General features: G+C 52.0%; 1 protein-coding gene across 1 annotated transcript in view; it reads left to right on the top strand.

Moving 5' to 3' along the window:
- ankfn1b (ankyrin repeat and fibronectin type III domain containing 1b) overlaps positions 1-23541 on the top strand; it is a 142535-nt gene that overhangs the window by 85126 nt on the left and 33868 nt on the right. The window contains exon 5 of the mRNA XM_064322288.1: positions 14024-14146. Within this exon, the coding sequence (XP_064178358.1) occupies positions 14024-14146 (123 nt within the window). The remainder of the gene's footprint in view (positions 1-14023; positions 14147-23541) is intronic.

The raw sequence follows: 23541 nt of genomic DNA, 5'->3' as shown, positions 1-23541 counted from the left end.
CTGTCTTTCACCCAGGAGAATCATTTTTATAACAAAAAAAGTCCTCCCAATGGGTCCAGCATTGTAAATCTTCTTTAAAACCTGAAATTCACACTTTTAACTGCTTTTATTTTTGTTTAAATACATTAGTGGTAACATTGCGGTTATGTAGGTGGGACACCAGTCTGCTGCTTGTGGCAATCACACAACACACACTGTAGGACATGGGCGTGATTCCCATTCCTCAAACACACGAGAGAAGACTGTCACAGCGCATCTGACTCCGTGCAGATTGCTCAAACGCTGTTTCAATCACAAAAGCAAACCTGCCTTACGTGCGTGCGGGATAGCAGGGTCCGCACAATCCAGAGCCCAGGGGCCCTCAGGCACATCGAAGATGCGTTAGCGAAATGGCTTGGGACTGGGCCTAGCGGCTGGATTGTCAGTCGGTGTGGAAATAGGGAGCGGGTGGGCTAAGCTGAGGGGCGCCCGTGACTCATGGGTAACGTGTCTTTACACATTGCTCAGGTCTGTGAGGAGGACGGCGAGTCTCTGCCCTGACACGATGTGATACGCTCTCCACAGGAGCAGAGCCGCGCCCGGGCCGTGTGTGTGACAGCTCTGTGTCAGGGGATCCTGGCCTCTGCGGGGGTGACACCACCGGCCTGCTGCGGTGCCGCGGGCTTCTGAGTAGCGCCCCTACTCTGGGGCTGTGAGAGCGCCGTGCCTCATCAGAGGGCCCGTCCCCATCGGGGACGATAGCTTAATTTTGCTCACTTATTCCTCGTGATTAACCCGGCTAACATTTGAAGGGCGATTCTTCAGCCGAATCACCGCTGACTCCCACACCTCATCCACATAAACGAATACACTCCCTTCTCCCACTTCATTAAAAAAGGATTTCTTCTGGAGGGGGTTATAGGCACCATTTAAATGTGATTTAAGCTTTTACTGAGTGGGGACCTGAAAATATGGCCCCCCATTTGATAGGTAGATGAGAGCACACACACCTACACCCACTTACACACACACAGACCTACAGTGTCACAATGGCAGTTTTGGGACCCTGCTGTAACACATAGCCAAACGAGGGAAGAGCGACATCATTTATCGATCAAGGTTCGGGGGGTGGGCGGAGCTTTTACATTCTCAGCTGTGTCACTCTGAGAGCTGAAGGATGATAGGTGCGCTAGTGCCGATGAGTCAGAAAAGATGCTCTGAGAAGACGCTTCGTGAAAAGCTCTCTGCTGATGTGTCATAAACGAAATGCCACCAGCTGGGAGGAATGCGACGAGCTCAGCGAGCGTGGGCGGCGTCCCCTGCGGCCTCCGGGCGGTCGCGTGCAGCGGGGGCCGAGGGGAGGGGCCGTTCCATCGGCTCCGGGGGACGGCGGTGGAGTTGGACGGTTGCGCGAAGCGTAGCCTCGGGGCCGTTGCTTGGAGACAGGTCGGCCACTCGTCGCAGTCGAAAGATGCCGTCGCGTTTCAGACCGGGGGGAGTATTTGCGAATGTAATTAGGTTTTGTTTTACAGCCCTTCTGTAAAAAAAAAAAAAGAATTTGGCCATTTTTCTTTCCTCAGTGAGCAGCGGTGAGAAAGAGCCGGCAGTGGTCCTCCAGCAGGAGCATGACACTCTCTCATTAATAAGCCAGCACACTTCAGTGGGGTGTTGTGACATTCTACATCTGAGCCACCTGCCTGCTCCTTCTTTTACCTTCACCTTATTTTACACGCGTGGGCCAGCTGGGCTATTCCTGGAATTTTCATTCCAGCCGGTGAAAGGATTTCACACTCTTTTAAACCTCTGTTTTGTGGTCACATTATTTTAAGGACCTGTTTATATCATTTGAAAATTGTAATTATAATAACAGTAATGGAACAGGAATACATGCAGATCAATAGCCATTGGCCATACTTTACTAATGACCAATTTTAATACTGTTTGGAAAATGTTTAATGAATATGTTACTAATTGGAAAGCGGCAGAACACCGGGGTCTCCTCGCGCATTGGGAACTGACAGTCTGCCTGCGCAGGCTGCGCGTTAAGCGTCCGGCTCGGCTGCGCTGTCCGTCTGGGCCTCGCTGGTGAGCTGCAGGGTGAGCGGAGGCAGCGGCTTGAGCTGGCGGGTTTCAGAAGAGACCGCGCGCTCGTCTGCCCTCTCCTGTGTTAACAGATGGGGTTACAGGGCCGAGCACGAACACAAACCAACCGGCCGCTCCAAGCTGGGAGGATTAACGAAGCTTCGAGGGGCTAGCAGTCTGCGAATAGGAGTTCAACTTCCTCTAAGATATTAATCTTCACTCGGTTATGTAATATATTGGCCTGCGAAAATTCCAAATTACATTATCTTAAACTGTGTAATAATGTATGTAATTACATTCATTTTTTATATGTGAGAAAGTAGCACCTAATTGAGACTGTGAGACTGCACATTTTATATTTCACCTCATTTCATCACTTACATTGTTAGAGCAGGACTTCAGATTGGGCTCGGGGTTGTTATTATATTATATTGTGATTAAGCACCATTGTGGAAGAGATCAGTTTAAACTCTTAAATTGGTTCAAGAATAGAGAAAATAATAGATTCTAACTGGAAGTTTATAATATCACTCGGATAGCAATAACATTACTTGCATAGTGTGATTATTGTTCCATAGATGGAATGAAACAAATGTAATGACATTTTCTAGCTGGATATTAATGGGATACAACATGGATGTCCTTCTGTAAAATGTTTTGACATCATACCATAACCTTTTGCTTCAAAGCTATCCTGCAAAACGCAGCAGAAATTGAACTTCTTTTCTGGATGTTTAAAACAAAATTATATTAAACTAACCCAAATTGTAAAGGGGTTTTGGCATCTGTAAACATTACTTTTCAAAGATTCATGTGTAAATGCCAGAAAGAAACTTTTGATGAGGCAAATTTATTCAAGCAAGCAGGGGGAGTAATTGCAGATGATGAATATCCTGTAGAAGGGCAGAGGTTCACAGAAATGAGGTTCACAGAAATGAGAATTTTTCTTAGTGTGTAAATGTATGTGTGTGTGTGTGTGTGTGTGTGTGTGCTGGTTTCTGCTCGTGTTTTCTGCTATATTTTTAGCGGCGTAGCGGTAAATGTTTGGTTTTCATGGCAATAACTCTAGCGAGTTTGACAGCACATTCACACACTTCACTGACATGCATCAGTCTTTCCACGAAGTGAAAAAAGGGAAATTAAATGCCGAGTCAGACAAATAGATTTCACAGCCATTTGTTCGAGTTCTGGGACTTTTTTCTTTTCTTCTTCCAACAATCACAGTTGCCGTGGCTACCGCTAACCCTTTGCCAAAACCATGGCCATAGTGACGGACTCCCACCAACCGGCGGATTCTGACATCAGCGCTTGGAAGCGCTCCTTCTCGAAGGACTCGTTTCTGTTGGCGATTAGGAGCGGTTCTCTCCGATGAAAAACCAAGTGACGGCGAGGGAGAGGGGAGAAGAAAAGAGGGAGACGGCCGCGCGTCGGCCGCGTGAAGTTCACAGCGGGATGGGGCTCCCGCCGTTAGCGCTGCCGCGGGTAGCGGAGACGACGGCCCTGCAGCCCTGCGTTAGCGTTCATTATAACGGGGGGAAGCGGTGCCAGAATAGCGCTCTCCCTGTCTCCCCCCCCCCTCCCCCCCACCCCTAAATAAAAGCCTTTGGGCAGAGCTGACAGCTGTATTAGTGGAAATCGGCATCGCTGCGGTGTCTGAAGCGCCGCAGTTTCGTCTTTAGGTGGTCCGCCGCTCCGCTCTTCGGTTCCCTTCCTCGGCTGGAATGCGATAAAGATTCGAGAGAAAAAAGAAAGCGAGGGGCAGACTGTGGAGACGGCTAATGGGGTCTGAAGGATTCCTGTCTGCTCAATTGGAAACATAGTCCTCAATTTTCCCCCCTTCTCTTAGCGAAAATCACATATAAATACATATGCGCGTATTTACAATAGCAGGAGAATAAGCAAGTGGCGCGGGGATTGCTGGCTCCCTGACTTTCCCTTGGAGCTGGGAGAGGCTTGTTTTAAACCGATGGCTGGCGGGCGCTTTGAAGTGGCTTGGCCGGGCTGCAGCTCTGCTGGTTCAGAACTTCCCCGGCACGAGCACCAATGCCAAAGTGTTTCGGCGGCAGAAACTGAGATTGTTTTGGAAAGGCGCGCTGGCCATTTTTTTTTTTGTTGCGCATATGTGTGTATGTGTGTGTGTGTGCGAGCGTGTGCGTTTCATTTCATTTTTTTTAGTATTTTTACATTTTTTTATATCGAAGGATTCTGCGAAGCGTAGCCTTTTCCATTCCTCCTCCCTGTGGAACAGAAAAGGCGCTGCATGGGCTAATAAGATTGCTGGGAGGCTGAGCTAGTAGCATGTCGGTTGGCAGATGCTTCCAAGGCACACGGAGGTTAATGAGCAAATTACTCAGCTTTAACTCCAGAAATGAATAAAAAAAGACGGTCAGCGGAAAGACGAAAAAGTGGAGAGGTGGGCAGACATGGCGGTTTCCCTCCTGGGCCATGCTGGGCTCTTACAGACCGCTCGCGAAGCGGCCACAGGCCCGAGTGGCTTCAGACCCACTCTGAGGCCCAGTTCTCATGACCGTTTCAGAAAGGGGCAGGGTCAGGACGAAGAGGAGGAGGAGGAGGAGGAGGAGGAGGAGGATTACGAGGATGCCAGCTTTCGGTTAATCGGATCCCCCCCCGCTGCCCGCGCGCTGCGATGCCTGCAGGAGAGTGGGGCCCGGGGCCCGGGGCCTGGCGACGTGGCACGGGGAGAGCTTGGCTGTAGATTAAAGATGCGTGTCAGGAGGAATTTCCCCCCTCGCTCCCATGAGCCAATGGCGGCTGCCCGATGGCTGAGTGCGCCGATTACATCATTCACACGCTGCCACGCTGTCCCCCCCCCCCGCCCCCCCCAGCTTACTTCTGCTGCTGGAGTCTCCCCTGGCCTTGGCTTTGGCTCTGGCCCAGTGACTGGGGTTCCTGTGTCTTGGCTCCTCGGTCAGAATCGGGGGCGGGGGCAGGGGGGCGGGGGGGGCAGTCCCGCTCTCCCTCTTCGGGGGCCGGGACAGGTGGCGATCGGGCCTCAGCCCTCCACCTGTCCGGCGCGCGGCCCCGGGGCTCTCAGCGCCCTCGTGTTCTCACACACCTAAAAGATTAGGTCACACACATGCGTGAAATCGGGCTTTCGAGTGTCGCTTCAGCCCGAGCGCTGCCGCCCGCCCGCCTCCCATTTGGCACGCCGTTGACTTTTCGTCCGGCCCTTTTGTCTCGGCGTCTTTTCATGATGTAATCCATAACTCAGGCTCAGCGTCATCATCGGCGAAGAGAAGTCGAATGGCGGCAACACAATGGAATCTCTCACCCTGCTCTTGTACGCTGTGAAGTTACACTATGTGAGTGCTCTTTCGCACTCTGTTTCGTCATACCCAAACATCTATCGGCCGCGCACAGTGGAGCATTGTGTCCACCCAGAAGCCGGCTCAAGAAGTTCTGACCCGTGCTACTGTCATCAATAGCATGGGTTAGCTACACCAGGGCTCAGCACTTAGAACCGTGACTTTCTCTACCATTAAAAGCAGTGCTTTCCCCTCCAATGAGAGAAGCAGGCTTACCTTCTGAGCTGATTAAATGACCAAACTTCTTTTAAGTCTTGAAGTGGGTGATGCATTCAAAGACCCAAGTAACTACAATATGCCATAGCTGTCAACTAAGCTTTTAGGCCAATGCTCCTTTTTAACATATTTAAACTTTTGCTGAGTTGCTTGCAGGCTGCACAAAGAATGGGACTGGCGTAAAATTTTGACTGTCAAGACGTAACCTCTTTGGTTTATGACTGATAAGACCCAACATGATTGGATAATCATGTCACATTCTTTCAAATGTTACCACCTCTGCAAAGAGTGTAAAATCAAGCCATTGAACATCAGGGAAGCTCCCGTGAAGCCAGTGAAAGTGAGTTGCTCCACTGATGCAAAAATCGTACGATGAAAGTGTTTATTTACTGTCAAATCCAGCCAAGTTTGCAATGCGGTTATGTGAGGCATTCTAAAATTAATATTTCTGAGTTTAGCTTCCAGATTATCTGACATTAAAACAACATTGGAGAACACCCTCTGTTGTTGTTCTGTAGCTGCTGCATTTCTGAAATATGCACTTTGGAAATGTTTCATCACAATTTCCATGGACGTACTGATTGAAAAAGAGGGCATCATTTTTTTTACTTGTGCCACTGATGTTGCCCAACTGACTGTATGGTTCAGTGGTTCATGTCCTGAATAAACGATAAAGTTGCATCATTATGTTATTGCCTTTTAAAATTTCAATATCACCTGTGTAAAAATATGTTTCATCTAGGACCGGATAGTAGTCTGTTCTAATGAGTACAATTATCTTTTATGTGTTTCTCTATAAGTAGTCTTTGAACACATGAGAAAAAGAATAGTGGGTCTCCTCTAGATAGCTACACCATATAGTTTACATGGTTAAAATGAAGTACAAGTCTCCTTTCTTTTGCAATGCTGATTGGAATATTGTAGAATAGGTCTTGAATTAATTAACATGAAAGGACAAGGAAGAAAAAAATATAGTTTGGATTTAGAATAGAATAAATTATTTAAACTTACTTAAAATTATTTAGTTAGGTTTACTTGCTTTATATATATATATATATATATATATATATATATATATGCAAAAGGAGCAATCGTCTCTAAACAGTCGGTTTTGCAGTGAATAAGGACTGTCATTCTGTGCTACAAGCTTATGTAAGCTAAGGGAATTCATTATCCATCGCTGTAGTACAACACAGCACAGCATACAGGCAGTACAGTACTGTATGCATATGCTCACATGTCAGTATGGGCATTTTTTGTATGAGCATACACCTCATACGTCTGGTTTTGTGCATGTGTGTATGTGTGTGTGGGGGGTGTGTGCTGTGTCGTGTAGTGTAGTGCTATGTGTGTGTGGTATACAGTGCTGCATGCTTGTGCGTGTTTATGTGTGTGTGTGTGTGTATACACATGCATGTGTGCGTGTGTCTGTGTATGTGTGTGTGCGCGTTTATGTGTGTGTGTGTGTGTGTGTATACACATGCATGTGTGTGTGTGTCTGTGTATGTGTGTGTGCGCGTTTATGTGTGTGTGGTTGACACATGCAGTGTGTTGTCGTGTGTGTGTTTATGTGCGTGTATGTGCACGTGCATGCATGCGTGTGTCTGCGTGTTTATGTGTGTGTGTGTGTCTGTGTATGTGTGTGTGTGTGCGCGTTTATGTGTGTGTGTGTGTGGTGTGTGTGTGTGCATGTGTGCATTTCATGTGCTGTGTGTGTTGTGTGGTGTGTGTGTATCTGTGTAGGTGGCGCGTTATGTGTTGGTGTTGTTCGGCGCATCGCGCTTCTCTGCGCCCCACACACTCCTCTGGGTCTCCTCCGGCTTCTCTCCAAGCTCGCCTTCCAGCACAAATTACCCCTGTGTCTGCAGACGCGGCCCTGATTGGAATCTCGACGCCGCTGTCAATTGTGGGCTGGGGGAAAGCGGGGTGTCCTGTCTCTGCCGCGCTGCCGGAGCCACACACCGCCTGTAAACAAAATACCAGAGGGCTTCCACAGGCCACCCTCCGCCAGGGAGCCGGCTCCCGTACCCCTCCCCTCCCTCCCCCCTCCCCTCCCCCCCCTCCCTGTTCCCCTCGTGCCAGCGGCCCCTTCTCTAGCGCCTTTGTTTTCCTTTCTGTGATTTATTCGCGGGCGAGCTTGTTTTGCTCCTAAAGCGGCGCGCTTCATTCACTTTTCTTTTTCGGCCCGCGCCTTTAGCTCCTCGCTGCTTCTCGGAAAAGACGGCCGTCGTGCCGCCCCTCGGGCGTCGTTGCCATGGAGAAATGGCGCTCGTTAGAAGTTCAGATGCAGGGAACTTGTTGTTTTGCCAGGGGTGGGAGCAAAGTTTCGCAGGTATCGCTGAAGTTCGGCTGATGCTTTAGTTTTGCTTAAATATTTACTTGAGCAATTAGTAGCTAAGGGTGATGTATCACCAGTCCCCGTAGGATCAGGGTTTTGAGAGAATCAGAGGTGTGATGCCTGCTTTTAATTTGGGCTGTGACTCTGGGATTTTGACACCTGTTAACCTCACGAGCTGCCTTTCATTTCGGCGAAATCGTGATGGCGGCGATTCTGCCGCGGGGGGGGGATCACCGCGGCAGACGGGACAGCGCGCGACCCGTGGCGTTCTGAGATGAGTTTTTTCCGGGAGTGTGGCGGCTCAGCCTCCTGCGGTGGTCCGCTTGACCTCGCGCAGGGGAACGCCGCTCGAAAGCTCTCCTGTCCGTCCCACTGCTGCTGAGAGGCAGAAAGGCCTTTCACGGCTTCTGCTTTCTTGCTTGAGGCGATCGCAATTTCACATGGCTTTGGCCCCCACAAGTCGTTTCCAACCAGCCTCCTGCCAAAACCGTAACGGAATATTTTGTTTACTTTTTTTATCTCTCTCTCTCTCTCTGGGAGCCGTGGCTCTAGCGTGGAAGCGGGGGTGCGGCAGATGACAGGATTAAATGTGCTGGAAACGTTTCCCCCGCGTCGTTATCTCTCCGCGTTCGGGGAGCCAGCGCGGGGCCCCTTTTGTCGCGGCTGGATTAATCGTGCGTCGCCTTCGCCGCGCAATTCGACTGCCATTAAACCGCCCCCCCCACCCACCCACCCCCACCCCCTTTACAATTTCTGCACATCATATTCGGACCATTATTTCATCCTCGCTACCAAAACCGAGGAAAGAAAAATGGGGGGGGGGGGACACGGGCTCTTTTTCTCTTTCGTTCGCTATTCGGCTCATGAATGGAAAGCCCCCCCCCCCATTCATGGACGGCCTTAAAACTCGGCTCGTTCCGTATGTAATTTCGGTCCAGACCCGCCATTGTCACCGCAGCGGATGAGTCACAGGCTGTGAGACAGAAAGAAATGAAACGATCTGCGGAGAACACGGGGGCTCTAATCTGGAGCGGTGCGGAGATTCCTGCCTCTGTTCTTCCAAAGGGACCCGATTAGCATCGCAGGCAGGAATCTGAGGTTATTTCAATGTTGCGCGCGCGCGGCGAACTGTAGGTGACTGGGAGACGCGCTCTCAGTATGTTGTGCCAGCCGGAGAGAGGGCTCTTTTCACCACACTGAGCTATTTACATCTCATTAGGGTCGTTTTAATGATGAAAATAATTCCCCCGACGCTTGAAGGGATGATGGCTCGACCTGTTAGCTCACCGTTTTAATCGGGACCACATGCTGCCCATTTCTGTTAAGCTGTTGGTCAGATAATATTATTATTTATACATCACGTGGCAGGCGTCCCAAGATGATGTCATTTTTTTCATCAGAAAGCGCTTTTTGGCGGGAATTTGATCTGTAAACACAGGTTTGAGCGTGTGTCATTCGGAGTATTTCACGATATACTGTTATATGCACATCCTATAGCACTTAAGTATAAGCACTTTGGTCAGCTGTGGTTGTTGTAAATGTGCTATATATATAAACTTTGACTTGACTTGACTTTGACTATAGCTTACATACAGTATATATATATATATATATATATATATATATTTATAAAGAATGTGACATGGTCCATAATATCTGTATATCTGTAAAGTCCTTGATTTATAAACTCAATATAGATGGAAAAATGTAAGACAAAGCAACTCTTTCCTTGAAGAGATTTGATTAGAAATGTTCGTAGCTTGGAGCCAGCATTTGCGACGCCAGAGCATGGAGTTTTTTTTGTGCTTGGCCAGACACACATCCCCGATGTGGGAGGGACCCTAATCATCAGAGGTATTCTTTTATAGACGGGCTTTGTTGGCTGGCTTGAGACATGGCGATGGTGAGACTGATCGGGACTGAACGACCGTCTGGGGCCGCGTCGGGCTTCCTTCCCAGCATGCTCTCCGGGCTCCTCGGAGAAGAGCGAGGGGAACGGGCCGTGCCCGTTTGACGTTCGGAACCTTCCGTCGGGCCGTCGAGCCGTTCCGCGTCGTTTCTCCCCTGAGCGTTTCCGTGCAGGGACACCGAATCGGCGGGGCTGCGGGCAGCGGGGCCCTCGCTCGCTGTCGCCCCCCCCAGCGCCCCGCTGCAGGAGTGTGTTTCGCGTTAGCGCGACTCCGGGGGTGAATAAAAATCAAAGCCAGGGGTTTAGCCGACCGGGAACGGGGGGGCTCGCGGCTGCGGGTGACATCGAGCCGCCGCGACTGCAGCCGAGCGAGGAACGACAACGGGACGGACGTGACCGTTCCCCAAGCTTCGCCATGGCGACGAAAAGGAAAAAAACAGGATCGTTACCCTGGGAACGTGGCGAATTGTTATAGCTGTGCTAGCGCTCTCCTGTTGGCACTGTGAAGCTACGATGGCGGTACTTTCAGTCTGCCGTGTCTCTTCCGCTGAGACGGGTCTTTGATCTTAACAAAGCCTCTGTTGTTCTCACGGAAAAGCATGAAAAAAGGGGGGAAATAATGTAGCTCGTTGCAGGGGAATCAGTAGTCTGAGTCACGCTGGAAGCAGGTGTGTATGTATATACTATGTGTGTGTGTGTGTGTGCGTGTATGTACGTGTGTGTGTGCGCTTGTGTGTGGACCACGAGGCGAAAAGAGACAGAAGCCTTGACCAATGGCGGTTTAGTGTCTGTCAGCAGCCTGCTTTGAAGAATGAAAGGTTAAAGCGGTCATAGCTAAGGACACGCACACAGCCAGATCGGTTTGTGGTGGCATTATGCACGGTGGAGCGTTGGGCCTTGTCCTGAGGCCTGTGGGTTTTCACCCAGTGCACCTGGCCGCTGCCACGGTTACGCTGGGCGGGGACCCCGGCATCTGGGCCATCCCTCCTGCTTTCCCACGTAGAGCAAGCTCGAGTCCCATCATGCACCTCCCATCACGACTGATGTCATGCGAAACAGCTGCGGAGGGTGAGGGAGCCCGGTAACCAGATAGCGCCCCTGGCACCGCGCCCGCATTACCGCACCAGAAGGGTGTCACCGTGCCCCCCCCCCATCCTGTACAACCACGGCCACCCTGCCTCACGCCCCCTCCCCCCCCCCCATCTCTCTCACCCGTTTGCCCCCGAAAGCCGGCCCGCTCTTCAGTCGGGGGTGTTTATTTCGCCGCGTCCCTCCGAAGACCCGCGGCGGTCCTCTCGGCTTCCCCCCCTACGGGTTTCTTAAGAGGCGCGGGACGCGGACGAGACCGATGACACGCCTGCGCGTTCAGCCCTGTAGCACGCGTCCTCGTCACGATAAAGAGCGCCGTAGCGGCTATCGGGTGCGAAGCACCGCCGCTTCCAGACCCGTTACTGTCTCCCTCAGCCCACACTCAGACCTGGGGGACTGCTGGGTGACATCAGAACGAGTCCCAGTTCTCCGTCCGGCTGCGCAGCCGAACCCGAGTTCGTCTCATCTTGTTTTCTAAAGTTTATTTTCCGTCTTTATCAGTGCGCAAACACGCCGGCGTGGCTTTATTGTTTTATCAGGGGGGAAGGGGGCTGGAGGGGACGGGGGGTTGGGGGCCGGGTGGGAGTTGGGGGGTGGGGGGGGGTGTGGAAAATGTGCTCGGCGGCTCTAATCAGATTTAACACTTTACAAGAGAACCTCAGCCAGCCTTAATCTCCCATCAATTAGACTGCCATCTGAGATTCATTTGACACTTTTTCACATGATTCATGTCGGAAAATATGCTTTTTGTTCCCTAAATCAAACGGCGATCTGGAGTCGGTTACGGAGGGGTATTATTAGGAAACTGGCAGGGTGGAGGAATGGGGGGGGGGGGGCGCGGGGCGGTGCGGGCCCCTCCGCAGACGAGCCCAGCGAGGCCGCGGAGGGGGGGGCGCGACCCTGGGAACCGCGCTGGCGGGCCGATCGGGGCCCGGGCCGGACCCCCGAAGCGCGGGGGCCACCGGGTCCGTCCCTCCGGGTAGGGGCGGATTTCGGCGATCCTCAGAGGGAAACGTCCTCGGGTTCCCCAGGCCGAGGCCTCGGACCACCCCCCGTCTGCGGGGCCTGGTGCCAGGCCAAGCCGGGCTGCCGGGCGGGGGTGGTGGAGCAGTGATGTGGTTCACTGCCTGTCGGGGGGCTAAGCTCTCCTAATCCACTGCTCGCCCCACACTGCCAGGCCTGGAGCCCGCTGGATCAGACTGCAGCGAAGTGGCGCTCAGATGCTCGTCCCCCGCTAACCGCGCTCGCGGCTTTTTCCACTGCGTTCTGCTAAATATGAATTTCTACATTTCGATTCTAAAGCTCTACTTGCTGGATGCCTTTGGGACATGTAATCCTCTTCCACTGGTGCCACCGGCACAATGAATAATATAGTATTGGTGTAAGGCTTCAGAGGATTCAGCTTAGTTCTCAACAAATGAATCTGACTGAACTCTGTGCGTCATTCGAGATGTTCTCAAGCCACTAGGGATTCGGTTCCTGTGAGCTTGACCTGAGCGTTCACTCCACACTTCAGTGGATCTGGAGACTGTGATCTTTATCGTGCGTTTTCGTGTCATTCCTGTGCTCTGTTTGATAATGCAGCAGCGCAGAACAGGCTAGCCTTTGGTTTCTGTATCTGAGCAGGCTCGCGGGGCTAACCGACAGATCGGCGCGTGCCTTTCACCCTTGAAGACGCCCCGTCCTCTCCTCTGACTCCTGTCGCGCTCAGCTCTTTCATCCTCACGCCGTAGCTGCTGCTACGCGTTTGATGTCTCCGTAGCTCACGTTTCGAAGACGTACCTGTCATCTCGAAACCCGTGGGAGAGACACGCGGCGGTAGCTAACGAATACAAATGAGACATCTTTGAATTTCCCCTCCATTCGCAGTTTTCTGTGCATTATTATTCTGCCTTTCCTCTCATGTTCCGCTGACAGAATCGCCACGACGGATTTAGCGTGTTTCGGGACACGATATCCGACTGTATCCGATGATTCATTCCGACTCGCCGGTCGCTCCCCCCCGTCCGCATTTCTTCCAAATGAGGTGCCGCCCGGTCCGGACTTTCCACCGCCATTCCAGATAGGACGGGGCTCGACCTCGTGATGCAATCGCGGAAAGTCGGGAATTAAGAGCGAGGGGAAGCGGGAGGCCGGGCTTAGGCCGCGAAAGCGGGCGTCGGCTCTGCGGCTCACCTTGAGGGAGCGCGTCGCGCCGCGCTGGGCTGTCGCTCCACGTCGCGCCCCCCCCTACCCCCCACCCCCCACACCGCAGCCGCCCGGCCCAAACACAACTCTCCATGGAGACTGAAACATTTCGGCCGGGGGCGTGAGCCGGCCTGGGTGAGTCACGTGCGGGGCGCTGTGACTACCCCGTATTCAAACGGAAACAAACGCACTCGTTTAATTAGCTGCGAATAGCACGACAGAACGTGTCTGGAGGTCCTCTGCTCTCTGGCTCGGAGAGCGCTTATCGATTACTGCAGCGCCCGATGCTGCTGTCGTTTGTCTTAGGGGGCTGTAGTCGTAGTAGCAGTAACAGGAGGGGTAACTGTGGCGCGAAGATTGGTTTCATCTGTGGCCTCTAGCCACACGAGGAAGGCTGGAAAAAAAAAAACAAGTTTGTTGTATCGTGAATTTCGGTAATCCGCGCAATTTAGCCGGCGTATGAATACAGAAGTGTTTTATGGATGTCGTCTGCTATATCCAGACTTATTTTGTTTGGTTCTTATGGCCGTGATGCGCCTCCGTAAGCCGTTACATTGCGTTGCATTCGGTGCGCGCGGGCTCCCCTGAGACAGAAATGGCGCACGTCCGCGCATAATGGAGCGAGCCGGCGATGGGTCCCAGAGGGGCCTCTGCGGTAGCATCGCAGAGCAGGGCCGCCTCGGGAGCCAGGTGAGGCCGAGACGCGACGTCGCGTTACCCGCTCCGAATCCAGCCGGAGCGACGGGAACTTCAAAATGGAGGGGAACTCAAAGGGGAGGATTTTTTTTTTTTTTGGCCTCTGCGGTAAGGCTGTGAAAAAAAGGAGGCGATGTTTGTCAGTGTGAACTCACGCGTGTGCGTACGCTCTCTCCCCCCCCCCCCCGCTCTCCCCTCTAGGCCCGAGTCCGGCATCTCCAAGTTCACCCAGCGCCTTTCGCTCAAGGACCGACAGGCCAAGCCCGAAAAGAACGCGCTGGACAGACCTCCATCCTACAGGAGGCGCTCTCTCAGTCTGGACTGGTAAGCACAGCGTACTCTCTCTTCTCCTCATCATGATTGCTGCTACCCAAACACACCCAAGGTCAATGACTTAATGTATTGGTATGTAAACAGTATACTGATGGTACAGTTTCACCTTGTGTCACACCTTCTGGTCTAATGTTGATTGGTGCCGGTCTTAGCGTTCAGTTTTGAGGTGGGATCCATTACAGTTTAACATCAGCAACGCTGTAGGACACGTTTCAGGTCATTCTCACTGAGCCGGCCACCATGGTAAACAATGGGAGCTAGCCTTTCCACATTAGCTCTTCAGTGTGGCTGATAGCCCTCAAATGCTAGCCCAGGAGTCACGCGCAAGCAGGCAGTACTCTACAGTGCCAACTTTCTTTAGCACTTTGTGGCCCCCACGGACCTCCTCCTCGTGCAATGGAAAGATTTCATCTGGATTCAGAGGAAGAAGTAACACCGTGAGACGAATTTCCGAAGAAATTGCAATGGCAAATTGCGCCTGCTTTTTCACACATCAACATGGGCTCACTGTCTGTGAAACTTTATGAGCAATTCACAAAAATAGACATTTAAATTAGGAAGTTGCATAAGCAATCTTAATTAGCTTTTGATGGGTGTCATGAGCAAAGAGACTACTCCATGAAAAAAATGTAACAAACGCATGCACCGGTTCAAATATCCAAAAGGGAAGACGTGTCAGACTGCATAAACTGCATAAATTTGAAATAGATGTTAAGAGAACTGGATGTGAGAGTCATATGAGCTGACATACCTCACCCAGGGAATGGAACCCAAGAGTGGAATTAAATCAGACATAAAATTAATATGGTTATAAACCGGTAAAACACAAATTAAAGTTACCAAGAGGTTTTGAAAAGTAGAATTGTTATATGTCAGTGCCCCATGCAATTTTGCAAATTTTGCAAATTTTCTACATTTGACTCATCATGTCTGGTGTGTTGGAACCAATGAAATACTCTCAAAAAGTGCAAACCCCGCCTTCTGGTCATATCAATTGAGCAAAGTATTTGAATCCAAAACAAATACGTATTTGGCCCAGGTCTGCATGCAAGCATCACAAATAAACAGAAAAGTAGCAGCAGAAGGGCATCATTCACTGCAGGCAAAGCAGATAATGTCCCTGCCAGTAACATGTAGTAATTCATTGTTTAGCCAGCTGGAAAGCTGAGGCTATTGTCCGAAGTATCAAACCGATACTTTATTATTTGTTCTGATTTGTGGATAATGGTCTGTTTCTTGCGCTCATTAAAATTGCAGCTGGCCTAATCAAATCAAAATCAGATCATAATCAAAGTCAGTTAGCACAGGCAAGGTGTGTGGCACCGTCCGATCCCCTGCCACGGCACCTTCTGAGCTGTGATCCCTCCTCTGTGTCTTAGCCGCTCTGCTTTCTCCTCGCCTGAATGAAGACAAAAATAGAGGGGACTGTCTACTCTTGATTTTAATTAAATAAGTATATGAGTAAATTATCAACCGGCAGCAACGTTGGTTAGTTGGAAAAAAGTTTTATTGAATATAATTTAACATGATCCCCTCCTTATTTGTCTATGTACATTCCAGGGATATATACTGTATGCAAACAGAGAATGGTGCACTGTGTCACTATCAGTGGAGAATAGCCGAAAAATACCAAAGCCGATTTGTGAATGTTTTTTGGATCCTTGCATCCATTTTACAGCCACAGCCCTTAATTTTGTCTTTAGCTCGTCATTTGCCCCCCGGGGCTGTTGGCCGGGGTGGGAAGTGCTGTTCCAACAGGCAGGTGAGAGGCAAACGCACAGCCACCTCGGGGGGGGAAAGAAAGGGCTGGTGGGGAGAGCTGGAGCCCGGCGGCAGCGTCCAAAGCTGCAACAGCCTGTTATTCTGGCGTTCCCCGTTGTTTTGGTTCTTACGCTCGTTCATTCTGCGCTTTGTTTATTAGTGGAGATAGCCGTTGAGCGGGGGCCTCGTTAGGCCCCGTCGTTAACGGGCGCGCTCTGTCTGCGCTCTGTAGGCAGTGCCAGCATACTTCGGTGGCGCCAGCTCATCTCGCACTTGTAAACCTACGGTTTTCGGGCAGCCGATGAAAGCCGCTTGAAACCTTTCCATCGCGGAGCCGTTTCCCCCCCGCCCCGCCGGCGGTGCTCGGTCCCGCCGCTCTGCCCCGCCACCCGTCCTCCCTCTCTCTCTCTGGCACCTCCCCCCGGCCGCCGCCGCCGCGCTCCTCTGCCGCCAGGCGGCCACAGCAGAAGGCCTGAGCGTTTCGGTGCTCCTCTGCGACTGACGGCTTCCTGCGGTGTGAGGACTCCTCTGCCTGGAGGAAAGCAGGCTTCACACACGCTCTGACAGACATGGCTTCTGGGGACATTCACACTGTCAAAACACACATACCCACACACGCCGTGCACACACAGACACATGTCATGCACACACTCACACACATCACGCACACACACTGTGCACACAGACACACATCATGCACGCACACGCACACGCACACACACTGACACATCCAAATACACATCTCACACACGCACACACAGACACGTCATGCACACACTCACACACATCATGCATGCACACACACACACATCACGCACACGCACTGTGCACACACACACACATCACGCACACGCACTGTGCACACAGACGCACATCATGCACGCACACGCACACACACTGACACATCCAAATACACATCTCACACACACATGCACGCAAGCATACATATGCGTCACACACACACACACACACACGTCATGCACACACCACACACACACACACACACTCACACACGTCTCTCACACACACACGCACACACACACATGCACACACCACGCACACACACACACGCACACACACTCACACTCACTATCTCACACAGCCCACACATCCGGTACACTGCTGCCTGCGCTTCACAGGTTTGGAAGGACAGGATCACACACGTCTCAGGGCTCGGCTCCACAGCACGGTCCATGGTGTCTCAGGGGCGCCTCACAGTGGCCCAGCAGGGTACAGCCTGTCAGCCTCCCTACCCTCCTCCGGCTCATTACCCACTATCCCTCTGGAGTAGCACTGTGGGGTGCGCCAGGCACTCCTCCTGCTGGGCCCACTCCTTGGTCGCCATGACGCTCCAAGGCGGCCCAGCAGCCGAAGAAAGCGTCCCCGCTTTGACCTTTGTGTCTGGTGGTTGTTTTCCGCAGCATCGCTGATATTCTTGCCATTTAAAACAAACTTGGCACGGTGAAGGCGAACCTGCCCTTGTGCGTTTGCGTGGGCGTGTGTGCGTGCGAACGAGCGTGTGTTCGGCACCGAACTTCCAGGCGAAACGTCTCCGCGAGCGAGCGGAGAGTGTGCTGTTTGATTTCACTTCTTATTGATGTGGTCTGTTTTTAATGAAACACTCCATATACATTGGACATACTCTTTATGGGTGTTCTGGCAAGAGTTCGATTGAAGCCTTCATTGGAGAAGGCTGTAAAAACAAGACGAGCGCGGTGTTGGTAAATCAGTCGTGCGAAAAAAAGAGGCCTTGCCATTCCAGGGCAGTGCTCAGTTTTTCCTCAGGTGAAGGAGGAGGCAGTGAGGTCACTGCGCCGAGGTCTCTGATCATGTCAGCGACCGGTAAGGGCTGCTTTTTGTGTTGAGGAGACCGCTAAACACCGTGCCAGCTAGAGAGTAAACAAAAGTTTTAAAAAAAAACCATTCTGGCCAAAATGTCTCCCTTGCTCTCACTCTATATCTCTCTCTCTCTCTCTCTCTCTCTCTCTCGCTGTGTGTGTGTGTGTGTGTGTGTGAGTGTGACAGACCGACCATGGCATTGTTTATTTCACCGATCACCATACAAGCTTGCCTCACAACTTTGGTCATTAGTAATCCTAGACGCTGTTATGGTAACCCACAAGTTGGGCTCTGTAAGCACTTTGTCAGTTTAAATCTGTGTCACTGAGCTTGAGTGGCCATATCGTCCACCTGGAGGACTATCGGCTTTTATGGGTTATGGATTATACCATTGGAAAAAAAGATATCCTTTTGTGCAGTCTCAGAACAAATAAATAAGAAAGAGAACAAGGAAAAGGGTGAAAACCGGTCCTTTTTACCATTTAATCAGTGTCTCGATCTGTCTGTTCGCCTGGTCCCAGAAGGCCTGAGTTTCTAATGCCGTGATAATAAAAAATAATCATTATTATTGTTATCGGTAATGGTAATAAATGGGCCCCAGGGGGAGGCTGTGCTGGAACAGGATGGGGGGATGCTGGATGTGGCACTTCACATAAAACATCTTGAAGTGCTTTGTCGGGAAACAATCACAGTTAATTATTTCTGAAGGCAGCTCAGAGGGTTTTTTTTTTTTGCATTCCAAAAGGGGACCGTTCATGGTGGTATGGGGAGGGGAGGGGCGGCGCTGGGAGGAGGGGTTTGCCAGTGGTTTCAGAACCATCAGAATTTTTCCCACTGGATCCCAGTTCTAGGCCCAGGCCAGCTTCACTGTCTCCAGACCCAAACACAGTCCAGCTCTCTCTCTCTCTCTCTCTCTCTCTCTCTCGCTTTCTCCTTCGCTCTCACTCTCTCTCTTTTTCTCTCTGTCTCTCTCTCTTTTTCTCTGACAGAAATTACTCTGGTCCTTAAAAGCGCATTTCTCCAGTACTCTGCTGCCATGCTAAAATATTGCAGACGTACAAAATTACACATGCAAATTGAGCAATTATGAAGCAGCATGAACCAAACACAGCATAGAAGCTTTTACCTGTCAGAATGAAGGTATTTTCCATTCAGACAAAACATTCAGAAATAAAGCAATAGTCTAGTAAATGGGATATTAGACAGTGGGTTTTCTTAATGTTGCCCATCTGTAACCTGTGCCAACTCCTAGTTTCTGTTCTGCGTTTTTAGTTAACAATTCCATCTGTACGTCTCGAGTCTGTTGTCACCTCTGCAGTGCACACACCCTACTTATTTGCACGTACTCTAGCACACATATTTAGTTGGTTAGCGTGGGAGAGGCTAATGGCAAACATTAATCCCCTGACTTCTGCTTGCAAAAACATACAGAGCGCATAAAAATATGCTTGAATTAAACCCTCCTCGGAAAAATCATGGCAGTGCTCGTGGGACCGAAGTGTAAAGCGTGTTTGGATTGGGCTCTTCTGTACCCATTTGGTTTTATTTTATTTTTCATAGAGTCATCAGCTCAAGTAACGGGGATAGAGAGCGAGAGGAAGAGCCGTCCAATGTTCAAAACTCGAGTTGCTGTTTGAACCATCCCGACTTGCGGCGATGAGTTCATGTGCTAATATTAATGTTCACAAATGTACGCACAATATTTTTGAGACAATTATTGAGCTGAGTGATGTTTTCTGCAAGTCTGTAGAAATGTAGTAATGAGGAGCAAATTGAGACAATGAGATAATGCCCAGTTTCTAATTTTCATAGATTTTTATGGTAAAAAGAGGCCTTTCTCCATGTGTTGCTGTAACCATTTCGTTATACAGTAAATGTCTCTTGTGACTTTGACGCAGCTGAATTATTTTACAGCGTGCTTCTTTTATTCCAAAATGGCGGTAAAAGCGTGAAAGCTCTAGTTGTGAAGCTGCTTGTAAAATACAGCCTGACTGCAGTGGCCTTACAAGCGCAGCGAGATTGATTTTGATGTTTCTCCTTTTATTCTGAGCGTACACAAATTTAAATGCAAATGAAGCGTAGACTTCCTGAACCTCCTGAACGGCTGTAGTTTGCAATGATAATGAGAAAAGATTACCATTTCGGATGCAGCTGTACGTCGTCGCTTGCAGCTAAAATACAAACGTATGAATAAATATTGTTGCCCGGACAGGGAGAGTTTTTCGGTAAATCTAGTTCCAATTACCGCGTGATATTCAGGAGATTTGTGCGGCGGTCCTCGTTGCCGTGGGCGACGGAGACAGAGAGCGCTAACGCTGCCGCGCTCCGTTCAGGCCTGTGTGTGTGTGTGTCCAGAGCAGGCCTCTGTCTACTGGGCCACGAACGCAGAGCTCGCCTTGACCGTAGGGCGCGGCCCTTCTGCGGTAAAGCACATTGTAGCGCGTGTTCATTTCTGCCTCCAGTGTTTTAAGTTCTTATCTGGAAGTGTTCTGTGGATGCAGCGTGTTAACTCCATTAAAGAGCGTCACGCGATTACAACAAATCTGACGCCCCCTGAGCTTCAGATTCTCGGCCTTATTGTAGGCGCATAATGGCTCCTCCGGTTTCTTTCCCGCCTCTGGCTCTTGAATGGAGCCCCACTCTATCCTGTTGACGGACTATTTAAGAAGCGCAGTTCTCAGGTATATCCCCGCTGCGACCTTTGACCCCTGGGCTCCTCGAGTAAAGCCCGGAGCATTATGTGAATTTCGACTACAGGGAGGGATCGGTTTCCCTGAGGGTGCCACGATGGGTTAGGTCCTCCGCGCTACGATGCGCTACGCCCAGCGCGCCCTTTGATGGAGGAACTTTCCAGAGAGCGCTCTCCTGGTCTGGTTGCGCACTGGAATGCGGCTGTGGGCCGGCGGGCTGGCGGGCTGGCTGCGGCGTCTGCAGCCCGACTTGGAGAGTGGCACGGCGGAACACTCTAAATAAACAGGCCCCCGGGCAGCCTGGAGACGTGTTCTCCCGCAGGCCGTTTATTAGGGAAAACAAAGCTCTCGGCAGCACATAAGTCAACGAAGAACACCCTGACCTGTGCTGGCCTTCACCCTCTCTCTCTCCACCCTGGAGCTACAGACCCTCTCTCTCTCCACCCTGGAGCTACAGAGCCTCCCTCCACCACCCTGGAGCTACAGACCCTCTCTCTCTCCACCCTGGAGTTACAGACCCTCACTCTCCACCACCCTGGAGCTACAGACCCTCTCTCTCCACCACCCTGGAGCTACAGACCCTCTCTCTCCACCCTGGAGCTACAGACCCTCTCTCTCCACCACCCTGGAGCTACAGACCCTCTCTCTCTCTCCACCCTGGAGCTACAGACCCTCTCTCTCCACCACTCTGGAGCTACAGACCCTCTCTCTCTCCACCACCCTGGAGCTACAGACCCTCTCTCTCCACCACTCTGGAGCTACAGACCCTCTCTCTCCACCACTCTGGAGCTACAGACCCTCTCTCTCCACCACCCTGGAGCTACAGACCCTCTCTCTCCACCACCCTGGAGCTACAGACCCTCTCTCTCCACCACCCTGGAGGTACAGACCCTCTCTCTCCACCACCCTGGAGCTACAGACCCTCTCTCTCTCCACCCTGGAGTTACAGACCCTCTGTCTCCACCACCCTGGAGCTACAGACCCTCTGTCTCCACCACCCTGGCGTTACAGACCCTCTGTCTCCACCACCCTGGAGTTACAGACCCTCTTTCTCCACCCTGGAGCTACAGACCCTCTCTCTCCACCCTGGAGTTACAGACCCTCTCTCTCCACCCTGGAGCTACAGACCCTCTCTCTCCACCACTCTGGAGCTACAGACCCTCTCTCTCTCCACTCTGGAGCTACAGACCCTCTCTCTCTCCACCCTGGAGCTACAGACCCTCTCTCTCTACCACCCTGGAGATACAGACCCTCTCTCTCTCCACCCTGGAGTTACAGACCCTCCCTCTCTCCACTCTGGAGCTACAGACCCTCTCTCTCTCCACCCTGGAGCTACAGACCCTCTCTCTCCACCACCCTGGAGCTACAGACCCTCTCTCTCCACCCTGGAGCTACAGACCCTCTCTCTCTCTCCACCCTGGAGCTACAGACCCTCTCTCTCTCCACCACCCTGGAGCTACAGACCCTCTCTCTCTACCACCCTGGAGCTACAGACCCTCTCTCTCCACCACCCTGGAGCTACAGACCCTCTGTCTCCACCCTGGAGCTACAGACCCTCTCTCTCCACCCTGGAGCTACAGACCCTCTCTCTCCACCACCCTGGAGCTACAGACCCTCTCTCTCCACCACCCTGGAGCTACAGACCCTCTCTCTCCACCCTGGAGCTACAGACCCTCTGTCTCCACCCTGGAGCTACAGACCCTCTCTCTCCACCCAGCAGCCACACCACGGTGGCCCTTCTACCACCCAAAGCAGCCCGAGGGCCAGAGGCCAAGCTTTTGCTCACAGTACTTTTACAAAATAAGTTTTACGTCATCAGCAAAGTCAATCCTCAGGGGTCAGCATTCTGAAAAAACAAAAACGCTCGCTGGGTCGCGTGAAAAGGGAGCCGGCCGATGCGACGCTGGGTAAATAAGTCGTCTTTCGGCAGGGGCGCGTGAGAGCGTCTGGCGACTGGCGGGCCCCGGAGCCGGCGGGGAGGTCACTGCGCAGCGGCGGCATATGGCGCACAGAGCGGGGCGCTCCCAGGCTCCCAGGCTCCGGCTGATTTACCTCCGGCGTGTCAGAGGGGCCGCCGGCGGCCTGCGCCGGAGCCGCGCCGGAGCCGCGCGGGCGGGACAGGACAGCCAGGCGGCGCGCTGCCATTGGCCGCCGCCGCCGCTCTGAGTCTGGGCGTCGCCGGGGGGCCGGGGCGGCACCGAAAAGCGCCAGGCTTCAACAGGCTTACGGGGGCAGCCGACAACCCCCAACCTCCACCCCCACCCCCCCCCCCTCTGTCTCACTAGGAGCATCCCCATGGCGACTGCTGTCTCTGCTCATCAAAACTTGAGAGATTTACCTACCCCGCCCCCCCAGCCCCACTACAGTGAACAGGTGGCAGGCCTTGCTCTAGCAGGCCCCCTCTGAAAGGTTAAACATACAGGGGACTGTACGTGCCCGGCCCCCCCCCCCCCGCCCGGGCCCAGAGTCGGGCGGATTCTCACGTCCTGCTAAAAAGGGCGGCGGAGTTTAGCGGGGCGGGGCGCGGGCTTAGCGTCTGATCATCACGTCGCGTGGGGGGGGCGCCTCGCAACTTCTGCGGCGGCCCCTGATGCCGCGCGCCGCGAGCGGGCGACCGGGTCCCGCGTGTGGACGTGGCCCCCCCGGGGCGGCGCTGGGGAATTCTCACACCGCTCCCCAACATTAGCGCCGGCGGGCGCGTGGCTGGGAAGCGGTCACGTGACCCCTCCGGACCGAGCGCCTGTGGGGTAGACTGGCCGGAGGCCCCCGGGTCTGGCCCGCGTTCCCACCGCTGCGGCGTGTGAGGGAGTGCTGGGACCCTGAGAAATGCACACAGGGAGAACATCTCAAAGGAGTCCCTGTAACCTGCATAGAACTTTCTGGAAAAAAGTGTGGAACACAAATCCAGGTGACTGTCAAAATAGTATTTGAAATTGTTTCAGTGATTTTGAAGGTTGGAGGGAAGAAAAAGGCACCGTTCAATAAATTAGCTACTCATTAGGGGTCGGATTAGGGGTTTTTGCATTTAACATGAAATTCTACAGTTTACTTATGCATCAGAGTGGAATCACGCTTAATTTAGATATATATATATAA

Source organism: Anguilla rostrata, chromosome 2 (assembly GCF_018555375.3).
Source record: "Anguilla rostrata isolate EN2019 chromosome 2, ASM1855537v3, whole genome shotgun sequence".
NCBI lineage: Eukaryota > Metazoa > Chordata > Actinopteri > Anguilliformes > Anguillidae > Anguilla > Anguilla rostrata.
The sequence above is the reverse complement of the archived record's forward strand: the minus strand, read 5'-3'. Positions and strand labels throughout refer to the sequence as shown.